At 33.5% G+C, this 17,909-nt stretch overlaps 2 protein-coding genes and 1 non-coding gene across 7 annotated transcripts in view; all 3 read left to right on the top strand.

Annotated features, from left to right (window-relative positions):
* LOC139876703 (mediator of RNA polymerase II transcription subunit 33A-like) overlaps positions 1 to 17,909 on the top strand; it is a 50,802-nt gene that overhangs the window by 18,992 nt on the left and 13,901 nt on the right. The window lies entirely within an intron of this gene.
* LOC139878926 (small nucleolar RNA R71) lies at positions 70 to 176 on the top strand. The gene has a single exon (XR_011769788.1). It is a non-coding gene; the product is annotated as a small nucleolar RNA R71 (small nucleolar RNA).
* Positions 4,275 to 5,948, top strand: LOC139874686 (uncharacterized). The gene is made up of 3 exons (XM_071862096.1): positions 4,275 to 4,472; positions 4,700 to 5,678; positions 5,860 to 5,948. The coding sequence occupies exons 1-3, from the start codon at positions 4,275 to 4,277 to the stop codon at positions 5,946 to 5,948; spliced, it is 1,266 nt and encodes a 421-aa protein (XP_071718197.1).

A 17,909-nucleotide genomic window follows, 5' to 3' on the forward strand; every position in this document is an offset into this window, starting at 1 on the left:
CAGTTGCTGTTTTCTTCATAATGGATGTCGCATCCTTGGTAGAATATTTGTACTATTTGACAAGTGTCTAAACCATGTTGTGGACATCCTCTTAATAACTTTCCAAATCTTGTCCACGCTTCATATAAAGTTTCATTTGGCTTCTGTGTGAACGTAAAAATTTCTCCTTGAAGTCTTACGGCTTTAGATGCCGGAAAGAATTGTTTAAGAAATTTTTCAACTAAAACGTCCCATGTATCAATCGCCCCTTCAGGTAACGATTCCAACCAATCTTTGGCTTCTCCCTTTAAAGTCCAGGGAAATAACATGAGATATATCTGTTCATCCTCCACTTCTCTTATTTTAAATAAAGTACAGATTCTATTAAATGTACGAAGATCTTCGTTTAGATCTTCCTTCGGCGCACCACTAAATTGGCATTGATTAGTTACCATGTGTTGGATTTGTCCTTTAATTTCATAATCTGGTGCATTAATGGCTGGTTGAGTAATTGCATGACCTTGGCCAGTGCGTTTAGCTCTCATTCGGTCTTCTATACTTAGAGGTTCCAGATTTTCCATGATTGAATTTGTTGAATCTGAATCACTATAGGATTCTGATTTAATGGTTGGTTCCTCGACAATCTCTGTTTGAATTATTGGTGGTTTCGGAGGAAATATTAATGGTTCAGGATCTCTGAATTGTCCCTGAATATTCTCCGAATTCTCAATTGTGAGGTCGGGTTCAAAAAATGGATTATCAGAAATTTGAATCGGAGTACTTGGTCGAACGGATGACGATTCTAAAGAAAAATCAACGACGACAATATTTGCTAGATGTCTTGATCGAGTTACAGGTGGTGAACGTTTTGCTCGGTGCATTCACTGAATATCCTATTAGTTTTAAAAATAAAAATTATATAAGTTATCAAATTAATAGACTTTTCTGCTTTTGCCCACGTTTCGAATAGCCAATAGATGCAGCAGGGAGCCAAAACCCTTTAAATCGGAAGCTCACAACTCAGCCACTAACAAATCCAACTATTACTACGAAACAGAAAATTTGGATGTCTATCAATTTAACCGCTTAAAATAATTTTTCGTTGAAATTTAAAGAAATTTTAGAGAAGAAATAGAAAATTCTAAGTCCTAAAAACTAGAGCGGCGAAAAATTAGAAAGAAAAAGAGCGCGTCGAAAAATAAAAGGTCGAAAAATAATAGGCGTCGAAAAATAAAAATAAGAAAGTAGCGCGTCGATACTTAAAAAGGAACTAAAAACTAAGAATTAAAAGTTGCGTCTAAAAATATTAAAGCTTAAAAGAAATACTATATCTCAAATGGCAATAACTTAGAAAGGTACTAAAATATAAAAACGGCGTCGCAAAATTCTAAAGCACCTAAATCTTAGTCTAAAGAAAAAGCACTTAAGGAATTTATGGCAAAGCCTAAAAATCTAGAAATAAAAATAACTATGGCAAAAACTATAACTTAAAACTAAATACGAGCGAAAAATACAAATATTATGAATAAACGATTAAAAGGGTACAAAATATAAAAATATACTTAAAGTTGTAAAAAGTACACTTTTTATAAAAATATTATTTTTATATTATTTATTTTATAAAACTATTAATTTTTATATAATTTATAAAACTAAATAAACTAAATAATACAAATTAAATAATAAAACTAAAACTTAAATAATAAATAAATAAAAACCTAATTAGGGTTTTAATTAATTATAATTAATAATAATACTCCGTAATGATTGCTGTTGGATGGTCAAACCTGGCGTGTCAGGTACCCTCATGCGATCGCATGAAATTTTGCCTTCGGGCTCATGCGATCGCATGGGCTAGGTTTTCGGGCCAGGTGTTGGGCTGCTACAGTACCAGGCCGAGAGTTATATTTTTTTTTTCTGTTTTCTGTTTTAATAAATAATTACATAAATAAAAAAAATAAAAATAAAGAAACTTTATATGTATATATATATATATATATATATATATATATATATATATATATATATATATATATAACAAACTATTAAAAATATATAAATATTTTTATTTTTCTTTTCTTTTTATATTTTCGTATACTTAAAACGTATTTTTACAAAAGCATATTTTTATAAAAGTAAACTAAAAATTAATAAAAATCTTTTTTTTATATATAGCGTTGCGCTTCCGGTGTTTAAGCAAGAAGTTCCCCGACAGCGGCGCCAAAAATACTTGATGTGTGCGAGGTGTGCTAGGAAATAGTATTATTTTTACAACGAAATACTATTAAATACGATACAATTTTACACAAGATATTTATTTATTTATAGAATGGATATACCTAAACCTTGCTGCAACACTTATAGGCAGTGTACCTAATCGTACAGTAGTGTAGTTTTTAGTAAGTCCTGTTCGTTCCACAGGGATCTTTTAAACAAGCTTAACGCTATATTAGTTTTAACTTATAATTGTAAAAATATAAAAATATATATAAGTAGTATTATTATTATAAAGGGGGTTTTTACCGTTTAATGACCGGTTTGTCGATTTTAAAACTTTAGTCGCAGTTAAAACCTAATGTAAAATATTAAAAATAAATATAACTTAATTTAAAGCGTAAAGTAAATAACGATAATGAAATTGCGATAAAATAAAAATGCGATAATTAAAGAGTACGATAATTAAAAAAGCAATTAAATAAAATGACAATAAATAAAATTGCGATAATTAAAAGTGCAATTAAATATGAAATAAAAGAATTATGCTTATTTAAACTTCCATAATCATGATGTTTGACGTGTTGATTTTTAGTTTATTCCCATGGGTTAATTGTCCTTTGTCCCGGATTATTCGATATGTCCATACGGATTTGTCCATAATAGTCCATCAGTCATAATCATAAAGTGCGAAAGTCTTCGTCAAATTATTCTTATTCCCGAAGTTAAATATTCCAACTAATTGGGGATTCGAATTGTAACAAGGTCTTAATACTTTGTTTAATGAATACACCAGGTTATCGACTGCGTGTAGTCCAAGGTTTTACTACTTTGTTAACAATTACACCAATTACCCTTGAATGTAATCCACCCCTGTTTCAACAAGTCTATTAACTATTAATCCAGTTCCGTGTCCGGTAAAATGAACAATTATTGGTATTTATAGATATCCCGTCCACCGTACCCAGTCAAGCGTATGTGGTTATATATAAATACGTCAAATTATAAGTCTATATATTAAATCAACGAGGTATCATTTAGTTAATATAAAACCCATTAATAGCCCATAGTCTAATTTCCACAAGTGTCGTTCTTTTATTCAAACCCCAATTATGGTACAAAGCCCAATTACCCAATTTTAATATTTAGCCCAACATCACGATTACTTCGGCATTAAATAAGCATAATAATAACTTAGCTACGAGACATTAAATTAAAAATAACATTAACCATAACTTACAGTAATTAAAAATAGCGTAGCGTTACACGGACAGAATTTCGACTTATACCCTTACAACATTCGCTAACATACCCTTATTATTAGAATTTAAAATTAAAATTAAAATTATAATATAAATATAAATATATATACGTTGATAGATGAAAGGAAAAAGATGTGTTAAAGTTCGAGCAAAACCGCGAAATTTATAGGCATGTGGCCACAAAAAGTGGCCCATGCGATCGCATGGAAAACAAGCCTACAGGCCATGCGATCACATGGAGGTAGGTACCAGCTCACATAAGTTTGTTTTCTTGTTTGCCGACATTTATAATATATAATATAATATATATATTAATTTTAAGAATTAATTATATATTATATTATATTATATTATATTCATGTGCATAGTTGACTTGTAATTTTTAGTCCGTTGCGTCGAGCGTTGAGAGATGACTCTGGTCCCGGTTCCGGTTTTTCGAACGTCCTTGCGTACAATTTAATATCTTGTATTTTGCGTTTCGCGTCTTGTACTCTTGTAATTTTGAGTCGTTTCTCATTAATAATTGGAACCACTTTGATTGTACTTTGTACTTTTGAGCTTTTTGGTCGTTTGCGTCTTCAATTCGTTGAATCTGTCTTTTGTGTTCACCTTTTATTATTTAAACGAAAATCACTTGTAAATAGAACAATTGCAACTAAAAGCTTGTCTTCCTTGAGGGATAATGCTATTAAATATATGTTCGTTTTTAGCATTATTAAGAGTGAAGTTAACTATCCACCAATTGAAAAATTGGTGTATGCTTTAACACACACAGCTAGGCGACTCAGACGATATTTTCAGGCACATTCAATCCTGGTAATGACAGACCAGCCGATAAAATATATTTTGAGAAATCCAGAGTCATCAGGACGACTAGCAAAATGGGCAATTGAATTGGGAGAATATGAAATAAATTTTTCGCCTCGACATGCAGTCAAAGGTCAAATTTTGGCAGATCTTTTATTAGAAACAACAGAAAAGGTCGATCATCCGCCAAACGTTACAGCTAGTAATCATGTTTGGGAGTTGCACACTGATGGTGCATAAGTGAGGAAGGTGTTGGTGCAGGGTTAGTACTTACTAGTACAGAAGGTGAGGAGTATACGTATGCATTGAGGTTTTGTTTCTATGCATCTAACAATGAAGCAGAATATGAAGCATTGCTTTCCGGCCTCCGCATAGCGTCAGAAATGGGAATAAAATATTTGCGTGCATATGTTGATTCTTAAATTGTGGCACAACAGGTTAATGGAGGGTTTGAAGCTAAAGATGTCTCTATGAAACAGTATTTGCAATTAGTTGAAAAAATATCAAAACATTTCGAGACCTTAGAGGTCGTGCAGATACCAAGAAATAAAAACAAGAAGGCAGATGTTTTGTGCAAATTAGCAACATTAACATTTGATCATTTGCACAAGAAAGTTTTGGTGGAGGTCTTAAAAGATAAATCGGTTGATGAAAAGGTAGTGGTTGTAATAGTTGAAGAAAGAGAATCATGTTGGATAACCCCCTATGTGAAATATTTGCAGGACGGAATACTGCCAACAGATACCATGGAAGCAAGACGGATAAGAGTTAGTGCTCCACTTTACGTCCTGAAAAACGGAATACTTTATAGAAAATCCTTCAGTGGACCAAATTTAAGGTGTTTAACACCACAGCAAGCAATTGATGTAGTCAAGGAAATGCATGAGGGATTATGTGCACAGCATTCCGGTTATAGAACTATAGTTGGAAGGATTATGCGACAAGGGTATTATTGGCAGTCAATTTACAAAGATACAGCAGACGTAATTAAGACATGTGATGCCTGCCAGTGGCATGGAACCGTACAGCGTTTACCCAAGTATGATTTAATTTCAGTATCATCGGCATGGCCATTTTGTAAATGGGCAATTGACATAGTAGGCCCCTTCCCAAGAAGTGTAGGAAATGTAAAAATTTTGGTTGTTGCAATTGATTTCTTCAGTAAGTGGGTTGAAGCGAAGGTATTACCAAAAATAACTGGAGAGAATATCAAGAAATTCGTGTGGAACGATATTGTGTGCAGATATGGATTACCGAATGAAATTGTTAGTGACAATGGAAAACAGTTTGCAGATAACCCCTTCAGAAGTTGGTCTGAAGAGCTAAACATCAAACAAACATTTACCTCAGTTGCTCACCCACAAGCCAATGGGCAGGTTGAGGTAAAAAAACAAAGAAATTGTAGCCGGCATAAAGGTTAGGTTGGGTTGGAGTTAGACTAAGTGGGTAGATGAAGTGCCATATGTATTGTGGGCTCACCGCACAACGCCAAAACGGAGCACGGGTGAAACACCATTCAGTTTGGTATATGGCACTGAGGCAGTGATACCATCTGAAATCCATATACCAACATAAAGGATTTTGGCATTTGATACAGAAAATAATTCATCCATTTTACGTGAAAAATTGAATTTATTGGAAGAAAGGCGAATCATGGCCGCCATCCGTCAAGCGGATGCAAAATAGATAATGGCAAAATATTATAACATGCGGGTCAGATATGTGCAATTAAAAGAGGGGGATTTGGTGTTACGAGATAATGAGGCAAGTAGACAGGAAAAACAATGGAAGTTAGGACCACGTTGGGAAGGCCCATATAAAGTTGTAAAGGCACATCCTAATGGGTCATACACCCTCTCAGCGCCCTCCGGCGAAGAAATTCCACGAACATGGAATGCAATGAGTTTAAAGAAATTTTATGCGTAGTATTGCATGTTCGAATAGCTTGATCAACTATTTAGAGCATGAGATGCAATCATAAATGTAAAAATTTCTTTAAAAGAAATAAGAATTCAGAAAAATTTCTTATGGCATATTATTCATAATTTTTATCCGGCCAAGGATTTTAATCAGATGTCACAAAGCTGTGTGTCATCCCTGCCCACAAAAGAGAGGTTTTTTCCTCGGTGGCAGAAGTTCAATCATAAGCAAAAGATTGAAATGGCAGCGGATAACGTAGAACTCCGCTGAGCATCCAGGCAATATAATGTATCTACGGCCGTCATGACGTAAAAATTATACAAACAGTATATGACTAGTCATAATTTTGATTGTTTAAATCAAACATATAAAGCTTTGGCAAAATTATCAGCAAAGTAAAAAACATTTATATACATTATAAAATTAACAGATAACACAAGCAATACAGCTTATAACTTCAAATTTAGAACATCGTCTACCGATGTAGCAGCATTATTACACAAATTCTCTAATTCAGGAAAAGACAGATGTTCTATTTCATCACCAAGCACTTTAAGTTTATCTTCTGCATTTGGCTTCAATTGAGATATAAGAGATTCCGACAATGACTTTGGAAAGTCAGGTATATCATTTTTAAATCTCTCAAGAAACCGTATCCGGTCAGCGTCCAGAGCAACAGTTATAAATTCGTTGAACGGCTTAGTTAACTTCTCAGATAATATTATTATTATAAAGGGGGTTTTTTACCGTTTAATGACCGGTTTATCGATTTTAAAACTTTAGTCGCAGTTAAAAAAAATGTAAAATATTAAATAAATAAAAGACTTAATTTAAAGCGTAAAGTAAATAACGATAATGAAATTGCGATAAATAAAAGTGCGATAAAATAAACTTGCGATAATTAAAAAGTATGATAATTAAAAGTGCAATTACATACAATAACAATAAATAAAAGTGCTATAATTAGAAGTGCAATTAAATATAAAATAAAGGAAATTAAATATGAAATAAAAGAATTATGCTTATTTAAACTTCCGTAATCATGATGTTTGACGTGTTGATTTTAGTTTTATGCCCATGGGTTAATTGTCCTTTGTCCTGGATTATTTAATATGTCCGTCTGGTTTTTGTCCATAACAGTCCATCAGTCATAAATATAAAGTGCAAGTATCCTCGTCAAATTATCCTTATACCCGAAGTTAAATATTCCAACTAATTGGGGACTTAAACTGTAACAAGATTTAATACTTTGTTTAATAATTACACCAGGATGTCGACTGAATGTAACCCAAGGTTTTAATACTTTGTTATCAATTATGCCAAGTGTCCTTGTACATAATTTCACTCCTGTTTTAATAATTCTAGTGGATATTAATCCATTCCCGTGTCCGGTTAAATGAACGATTATTCGTACATATAAATACCCCGCCCACCGTGTCCGATTGAGTGTATATGGTTATTTATAGGGACGTTCAATTGTAAATCTTTATATTAAAATTAACAAACTATCATTTAGTTAAACAAATATAAAGCCCATTAATAGCCCATAGTCTAATTTCCACAAGTGTCGTTCGTTTGTCCAAACCCCAATTATGGTACAAAGCCCAATTACCCAATTTTAATAATTTTAGCCCAACATCATGATTACTTCGGATTAAATAAGCATAATAATAACTTAGCTAGGAGACATTAAATTAAAAAGGTTGAACATAACTTACAATGATTAAAAATAGCGTAGCGTTACACGGACAGAATTTTGACTTTCACCCTTACAACATTCGCTAACACACCCTTATTATTATAAATTAAAATTAAAATTATAATATAAATATAAATATTATACGTTGAATGAGGAGAAGAAAAAGATGTGTTTTGTGTTACACCAAAGCTCGATTTTTATAGGCCTGTGATCTGGAAAAGATGCTCATGCGATCGCATGAGCTTTACCCTTCAAGGCCATGCGATCGCATGGCCAGCTGGAGAGGCTCACATGCCTTTGTTTTTTCTGTTGACGGTTTTTAAATATAATATAATATATATATTAATTTTAAGAATTAATTATATATTATATTATATTCATGTGCATAGTTGACTTGAAATTTTTAGTCCGTTTCGTCGAGCGTTGAGAGTTGACTCTGGTCCCGGTTCCGGATTTTCGAACGTCCTTGCGTACAATTTAATATCTTGTACTTTGCGTTTTGAATCTTGTACTCTTGTAATTTTGAGACGTTTCTTATCAATAATTGGAACCTCTTTGATTGTCTTTTGTACTTTTGAGCTTTTTGGTCGTTTGCGTCTTCAATTCGTCGAATCTACCTTTTGTCTTCACCTTTTATTATTTAAACGAATATCACTTGTAAATAGGACAATTGCAACTAAAAGCTTGTCTTTCTTGAGGAATAATGCTATGAAATATATGTTCGTTTTTAGCATTATCAAATATTCCCACACTTGAGCGTTGCTTGTTCTCAAGCAATATAGTCTTGAAATACTAGAATCACTTCTTTATTCTTCACACTTTGTACATCAGTGATTTCTTTACGGCGGTATAAACAATGGTAGTAACGATGTGGTTTACAGTCCCACATGACTATAAAATTTAGATCCATTAAGGAAATTGGATCTTTATGAAAACATTTGATCTTTTGAAAATTAAATCTAGTTTTTACCCTAGATAAGTTTTCCGGAATAACCCTTCACCGGTGTTTTTAAAATATTTTTGTGGGTTTGGTGGGTTTCAGATTTGAAAATTTTAGCTCAAAACTTGTGGTTTTGTGTCACCCACTTGCTAACCTTGTATTGGGAAAGCAACACGTCCAGTTTACTTGCTCCGTATATTACCTTTTGATAAACTACCGTCCGGTTGTAAAGGAAAGCGTTGAACAAGCAACTGTTAAGGCAATGTCCCCTGACATGCTTTTAATTATGGTCTATAACGTGTCGGACGCAATTACTATCCTTTGTAGGAGCAATAGTAAAGATCATCCTATGATTTTTTCGGTCTGGCACAAGGTCCTGTCTTTGACCATGCTATGCAACCACCGTTCTTACGGTTGACACCCGATTTGGTTCAGATAAACTAATGAATACCAGGTGAATTCCTAGGATTTTACGTTCAATGGTAATGAACGCATTGAAAATGGGTTTTCAGAAAATAAATCGATTTATAATTTGATCAAAATATTTTCTCGTTCAAGCTCGAGTTTAGATATCATTGATTTACATGAGTTTGTAATTCTCAATCTTTAAGGTCAATCTCTAGGATTGAGTAATATCAGTCTTAAAAGCTGATTTTTGATCTTTAAAGGGGATTATCCTTTCTGGGGATCTGATTCATTAGTCTTATCAAGCTAATTTGCACGGTGCCCCCCCATTGTACGAAATAAATCCTTCTCATGGTTAGGATAAATCTGACCACTTGGTGACCCTGTTTTATGCTGAGGTCCGTGGATTTCCTGCTGATTTTAGAGATGACTTTTCTAGATTTTTCATCAACCTACAGCTGGTCTGGACGACAACTTCATGACCTAAATCAAGAAACGCGTTTCTTTTTCGAAAGACTTTACTTCCTTTTAACAATGGAATTGATTCATCGTGTAGATCCATCTTTCTTTCAAATATATTACAGTAAATCGGGTAAAACTGTTTAGTTTAGTCCAAAGCAAAAGTATCTTCAATTATTTGTTACATAAATATGTGACATATGTTTAAGATAACTTGGTAATTTTTCCCACACTTGGCTTTTATTTTCCTTTTTATTGTCCTCTATTCCATTTTAAATGAATTTTAATATTTTGGTTTGTTTCTCAATTTATGTCCTTTCCGAGGTAACAATAATTTCGGTGTTAAAACCTAGTTTTATCGTTCATAAATATGTATAAAGATGATTTTGAGTTCATTTAATTGAAAATTTTGAAAATTTTTACTAGAATTGGGTAGTCAGTATATAAGACTAGGGCTATTCTTTATCAGAGAGTACTAGATTCTAATACAACTACTACTTTACTAGTATTTCTAATGGTAACCAAGTGTATAAAGTAAAAATTTTAAAATCCGAAAGAATTTAACCCCTTCCCACACTTAAGATCTTGCAATGCCCTCATTTGCAAGAAATCAGTAACAATTTAAATTATTGAGGGTGATTAGTGTGAAAATTATTAAATTTTACCAAAGTTTCCAAACATATTGGCGTTTGTTTGCTGAATGAAAAATGGTGCATATCATTTGTTCATTTCGTCTGTTGTTACATCACATTTATCTTGTCATCTTGTCGTCAAAATTAGTAGCTTTTGCTGAACTTAACGCCAGTCTTTGAAAATGCGCTGTTTTACCCTGTTTTGTACAATTTACAATATACATACATACAAATATAAACATGCATGGCAATTTGAAATGGGACTTAATATCCCACTTTCAAATCCTAAATGTGAAATATTAGTACATAATAATAATAAAAATGATAAAGATTACATAAGTATATTCAATAACATAAGTTTAAACATGAATAAGTAAAAAGATAAAAACATAAAAATTATATAAATAACCAAATGGAACCAAATCAGTCTGGATAGGGGTTCCAATTCATCTCATCAGGTGGGTTCCATTGTTGGTTATATGTGTTCTGATAGGCTTGGTTATAGTCATACCGGTTAAAGGGTGGTCGGATATCGGGGCTGTGTGGCAAAAAATGAGCAGGTCGAGTAGGTACATAGTTATTTGGTACCTGATATGATAGCTGGCTCATGATTTGGTGCTGATGAACTACCCAGCTATCGTGTTGGCGTCGCCTATAATCCTCGTATACTCGCTCGGAGTTCTACTGCTCGTACATACTATGTCTGGCCGCGTTCGTCATTGCTTCCTCATCTATACGAACGTGGACGTCAAGAATAGCATCTCGAAAGACATCCCTAATGTCTTCCGCCTCCTCCATTTCCTCGTCTGAGCCTCTCTCTACCTGAGGATGAGATCCCTCATAGGGTACTGCCTAGTTACGTCTACTTTTCAATACCTTAGCACCCACATAAACTTTCAATCCTAAGGGCTCAACCTGTTCTCTACAAAGCTGTAATGGACCCCCTTGGTTCCTATCAACACCTAAATACTCTCCAATGAGAGTAACAAAAATACCTCCTCCTATTATACTCCCGTCCTGCATTCCCTCTACCATTTTAGATAAATAAAAAGCAACACAGTAAGGGATATTGACAAAGCTTCTAGGATCCCGAATACACTTTAGGTAGAATAAATCATGTAAGGTAATTTTTTCTTTATTGTGACCTCTCTGTGTAATTGAGTTAGCCAAAAATCTATGAATAATACAAAGCTCGGCTCTGTCAATATGTGTATAGGAGTGTCCTCCTGCTCGTGTAAAAACATCAAAATGTGACATACGCCTCCAAATGGCGTCAGCGTCAAAGTTACTATCTACCCTTTCACCATAATGAATCAAATTTGTACAATCGGGTAATAGCAACTCACCAGGAGTATATATCTGTAAGGCCCTGGCCATGTCCAGCATGGACATTCTGTACATCCTACCGCCAAGGATAAACCTAAGAAATCTTCTATCATCTATTCTAACTATATTTGTATCAAGTGATACAGTACTCATCAACTCAACACACCATTCCTTATATACAGGTCTACGAATGGTGAAAAGACGTTCCCAATCTGTAAAAGAAGAACTGCCATACCTTTGTACCAAAAGCTGTCTAACACGGTCAGCTAGATGGACCGTTTCCAAAGGGGCCCAATCGATTACCCTTGGCACCTCTACATTTTTTGTTACCAATTTGAATTTGTTCCTTTGATATGTCTCGTAATCTCTCCATCTCCTATCAAATCTTAGATTAGGATGCAGAGTGTGCTCAGGAATCATTGGGAATTCTACTGACGGCCTCATTGAGAATACTATGAATTCATCAACAAACTGTACCGGATCATAATAAGGTATGTGCTGATCAGGCTGTTGTTGTTGTTCCTGTTGTGGTTGTTGTTCGTGTTGTATTTCTGGTTCTGGTTCTGGTGCTGGTGCTGGTCGTCTAGATGATGATGCTCCTGAACCTCCAGTGTCGGCTTTCTGCAAAACACATTAAACACAAAATTTGTGCATCTAAATATGCATTAGTGTTAGCAAAATAACAACTTAAAACAATCACTATAACATGTTAAATCAAAATTAAACTTATACACATTTTCACAATTTTTCACAATTCTACACTTTTCAAATAAGCACATATGAAAATGTATACAAAATTCATAAGCATTTAACTCAAATATCATGTCAAAATAGTCATTACTAATAATTAAACAAGTCTCAAATGGCAAATATATCAAATTAATCAAGTTCATAAATTTTGGACTTAAAAAGTCCACTTTAATCTCTAAAAATCATGTTTAGGATCAATGTTTGGATCATTTAACTATCTAAACATGTTACACTACTCAATTTAGCAATAATTCATGACAAAAATCGGCCATAACCTGTTTATATCAAAAAGCCCCAAATTGCTCAAGAACACAAACCCTAGATTTCTAAAAAATTTGAAGCTTTTGGCTCTAAATCATTTTAAATAGCATCATTCTAGGTTATACATGCATAAAATACTAACAATTTAACACTAATTACACTAAAAATTAACAAAATTACATTAGGTAAAAAATTGGAATTTATCACAAAAACTAGCAAATTTATGAGTTTAGGAGTGTAATTTTTACCATTTTTCTGAAGAATGAGAATCTAGGCATGATTAGAGCAAGAAAAATGATGAATTACGGTGAAAAAATGATGAAATTTGGTGAAGATTTGAGAGAGTTTCGTGTTTGTGTGTGTGTTGTGGTGAGGAAGACAGACTCGCTGTCTGTATGTATCAGGCCAGATTTTTGCCTCCATGCGATCGCATGGAGGTATAGGGTGATTCCCATGCGATCGCATGGGTACCCTGCTACAGTGTTTTGCCCTTTTTTTTTTAAATAAAACCTTATACTTTATAAAACTTATAATTAATTAAATTTTAAAAATTTGTTTTCCTTTAGGAGTGAGGGTGTTTCGGATCGATGTCCTAGTCTGTCCCTTGACAATTTTTTTTTAAAATTTGTCAAATCAAAGCGCGGTTTTAAAAGTAAAGATTTTTGGGTTTTTTAATGTTTTTGGCATACTTTAATTCAATAAGTTTAAAAATAATGATAATAAAAGTTCTCGTCCCTCCCTCGGGTAAAGCAATTTCGGTTCAACGACCTAGTCTTCAACTCACGACGAATTTTAAAAATCATATTTTTAACTTAGCGAAATAAAGTAAATTTTTGTTTTTAAATTCACACAACTTAAATTTAAAATATGCATAAAATTAAAAATTCACATTTTTTAAAAATTAAAAATTCACACCAAACTTATATTATATTTTTGTTTTTATACATACAAACTTAAAAATATCAATTGTTCAAATATTTATAATTTTAAATATATTAATTTAAAAAGTTTACAATATTAATTTAAGATTTATATATTAATTTTAAAAACATGGTAAAAATAAAATTAAAAATCTTTTTGGCTTTTATCCCACTTTAATCAATCAAATATTATCAAAAATATACGCCCCTCTTTTTGGTAAAGTAATTTCGGTTCCATGACCTAATTTAACTCATGACGAATTTTTAAAATATTTTGGGTTGATTGATTAAAGATATTTATACCTTAAGAATAAACGTTAAATTTCGCAGTGATGTAATAAATTTTTGTATGATATCAATAATTTCGGTCGCCAAACCTAATTTTATTCAATACCAATTTAATACTTTATAGCGAATAAATTAGCGTTTATTATCAAAAGGTTAAAAATAAAAATAAAAATAAAAACTGTACAGACTTACCTGTGAGATAGTATTCTTAGTGATACGATCTATCCCATTCATAAGATAGTCGGTTTAATTGATTTTCCATGGCTACATAGGCGTAACCTCGAGCATTCAGTGTTTTTTCTTCTAAACATATGAACGGTCCGTCTCTGCATAAAGTAACAAATTCGGTGTTTGAATAGGTTTGATTATTTGAACATTTACCTCCATGTGACCATTTTCCGCATTTGTGACATCTTTCTAGGTGTCGTGCTCTTCTTTTCGCTGCGGATTTTGATTTTCCTTTACCAAATTATAACTTATTATCTTCGCATCTGGATTCTTTTCTTACTCCGTCCAATCTTTCTCTGATCACTGATACTATTTCACTTGGAAGTGTGTCATTATTACGTTTAGTGATCAAAGCGTGTAGCATTAGACCATGGTTTAGTCCACAGGCAGTCTTCTTTTCGTAAAAACCTAAAAAAATAAAAATTCAGAATGGGGGGAGAAGACTAGTTCTTTAGGGTCTGCTAGGGAAAGACCATTCGGGTTCCATTTTCGAGAACTACACGAAAACAGACAATCTAACTCTAACAGAAATACATAAAATCCTTAAAAGACTTGATTCTCCCCACACTTAGTTAGCTGTGGTATCAAAATTGTGATTAACTTCGTTGTCGACTTCCATCGGACTATCTATGTAGTGTTTAACTCTGTGACCATTAACCTTAAATTCAATCCCATTTGAATTTATCAATTCTACTGTTCCGTATGGAAAAACTCTTTTGACTATGAATGGTCCAGACCATCTTGATTTCAATTTTCCAGGAAATAGCTTGAATCGTGAATTGAAAAGAAGAACTCTGTCTCCTTCTTTAAATTCTTTTGAACTTCTGATTCTTTTATCATGCCATTTCTTCGTTCTTTCTTTATAGATTAATGAATTTTCGTATGCTTCATGTCTTAATTCTTCTAATTCGTTTAGTTGACTTAACCGTAGACGTCCAGCTTCATGTAAATCAAGATTACATGTCTTCAAAGCCCAAAATGCTTTGTGTTCAATTTCTACTGGAAGATGACATGCTTTTCCATAAACGAGTCTAAAAGGTGTGGTTCCAATTGGAGTTTTGTAGGCTGTTCTAAAAGCCCAGAGTACATCCTCCAATTTAATGGACCATTCCTTCGGATTTGATCCTACGATTTTCTCTAGAATACGTTTTAAAGCTCGGTTGGTATTTTCAACTTGTCCACTTGTTTGTGGATGATATGCGGTGGAGATTTTATGAGTTACTCCATATCTTTTGAGAACTTTCTCAAGTTGATTATTACAGAAATGAGTACCCCGATCACTTATTAAAGCTTTCGGTGTTCCAAACCTTGCAAAAAGACGTTTTAAAAAGTTGACTACAACTCGTGCATCGTTAGTTGGGAGAGCTTGTGCTTCCGCCCATTTAGATACATAATCAATGGCTACGAGAATGTAGAGATTATTATGAGATTTTGGAAATGGACCCATAAAGTCAATACCCCAAATGTCAAATACTTCGCATACTTGAATGACATTTTGTGGCATTTCATCACGTTGACTTATTTTTTCGGCTCTTTGACAAGCATCATAGGATTTGCAAAGAATGTGTGCGTCTTTGTAAATTGTAGGCCAATAGAATCCAGTATCATAAACTTTTCTTGCTGTTAGTTGGCCCATAATGCCCTCCTGTTGGTCCTGTGTGACAATGGTTTAAAATTTTACTAGCTTCATCTCCGAATACACATCGGCGCATTATTCCATCTGGACAACTTTTAAACAGATGTGGATCTTCCCAGAAATAGTGTTTTATATCACTAAACAATTTCTTTCGTTTTTGGTACGATAATCCTTTTTCAAGGAATCCACATACTAAGTAGTTTGCATAGTCTGTAAACCATGGTATTTCATTATAATCTATCTTCAATAGATATTCATCAGGAAAGTTGTCTTGTATGGCCGATTCATTTAGAACTTCTAATTCAGGATTTTCAAGACGAGAAAGATGATCAGCGGCGAGATTTTCTGCTCCTCTTTTGTCTCGGATTTCAATATCGAACTCTTGTAAGAGTAAAATCCAACAGATTAATCTTGGTTTGGCATTTTGTTTCGAAAATAGGTATCTAAGAGCAGAATGGTCGGTATAGACCACCGTTTTTGCTAGAACGAGATATGAACAAAATTTGTCAAAAGCAAAGACAATAGCAAGGAGTTCTTTTTCAGTAGTTGTGTAATTCGTTTGTGCTCCTTGTAATGTCTTACTAGCATAATATATAGGTTGAAATCGTTTTTCAATCCTTTGTCCTAAAACGGCTCCCATTGCAAAATCACTTGCATCGCACATTAGTTCAAACGATAAATTCCAATTCGGTGTTATCATGATCGGTGCATTAGTGAGTTTCTCTTTAAGAATATTAAAAGATTTGATGCATTCATCTGAAAAGATGAATGGAGCATCCTTTTCTAGGAGTTTATTCATAGGAGTGGCAATTTTAGAAAAATCTTTTATGAAACGTCGGTAAAAACCGGCATGCCCTAGAAAACTCCTAACTCCTCTAACATTGGTGGGATGTGGAAGTTTAGCAATTACATCTACTTTAGCTCTATCCACTTCAATTCCTTCCTTTAAAATTTTATGTCCAAGAACGATGCATTCTTTAACCATGAAATGGCATTTCTCCTAATTAAGAACTATATTTGATTGTTCGCATCTAATAAGCATTCGTTCCAGATTAACTAGACATGATTCAAAAGTATCACCGAAGACTGAAAAGTCATCCATGAAAACTTCCATGCATTCTTCTATCATGTCGTAAAAAATCGCCATCATGCACCTTTGAAAGGTTGCAGGGGCGTTGCAAAGTCCAAATGGCATGCGTTTGTAAGCAAAAGTACCATAAGGGCACGTGAACGTGGTTTTCTCTTGATCTTCGGGTGCTATTGAAATTTGAAAATATCCGAAAAATCCATCAAGAAAACAATAGTAACTGTTTCCGGCTAATCTTTCCAACATTTGATCAATAAAAGGTAAGGGAAAGTGATCTTTTCTGGTGGCGTCATTTAATTTTCTATAATCAATACACACACGCCATCCTGTTACAGTCCTAGTAGGAATAAGCTCATTTTTTTCATTTGTAATGACAGTCATGCCACCCTTCTTAGGCACGCATTGAACTGGGCTTACCCATGGACTATCAGAAATTGGATAAATTAAACCTGCATCTAGCAGTTTAATAATTTCCTTCTTAACAACATCTTGCATATTCGGATTTAGTCTTCGTTGGCGTTGCACATACGTTTTATGACCTTCTTCCATAAGGGTTTTATGTGTGCAATACGAAGGACTTATTCCTTTAATATCATGAATCTTTCATGCAATGGCTGGTTTATGAGCTTTCAACACAGAAATGAGTTGTGATTTCTCATTTTCAGTAAGAGAAGACGATATTATTACAGGTAATTCAGATTCACCATGTAAATAAGCGTATTCCAAATGGTTTGGAAGTGGCTTTAATTCTAATGTCGGTGGTCCTTCTATCGATGATTTATATCGATATCTGTCTTCTTCTTTTAGCATTTGAATTTCTTCTATTGTTGGTTCATATCCATTAGCTATTAGTGTAGCTAACATTTCAGCTTCATCAATTGGTTCATTTCCTTCTCCTAAAGAACATTCTCCTGTTCCTTGTAATTCTGGAAATTCTTCTAACAATTCTGCATGTGAATCTATAGTTTGAATATAATAACATGTATCATCTGCAGATTGCGGTTGTTGCATTGCTCTATCAACTGAAAAGGTAACACTCTCATCCTCTATACTTAGGGTCAATTTCTTACCGAACACGTCTATCATTGCTTTAGCC

The sequence above is a fragment of the Rutidosis leptorrhynchoides genome, chromosome 11, assembly GCF_046630445.1.
Source record: "Rutidosis leptorrhynchoides isolate AG116_Rl617_1_P2 chromosome 11, CSIRO_AGI_Rlap_v1, whole genome shotgun sequence".
Classification (NCBI taxonomy): Eukaryota; Viridiplantae; Streptophyta; class Magnoliopsida; order Asterales; family Asteraceae; genus Rutidosis; species Rutidosis leptorrhynchoides.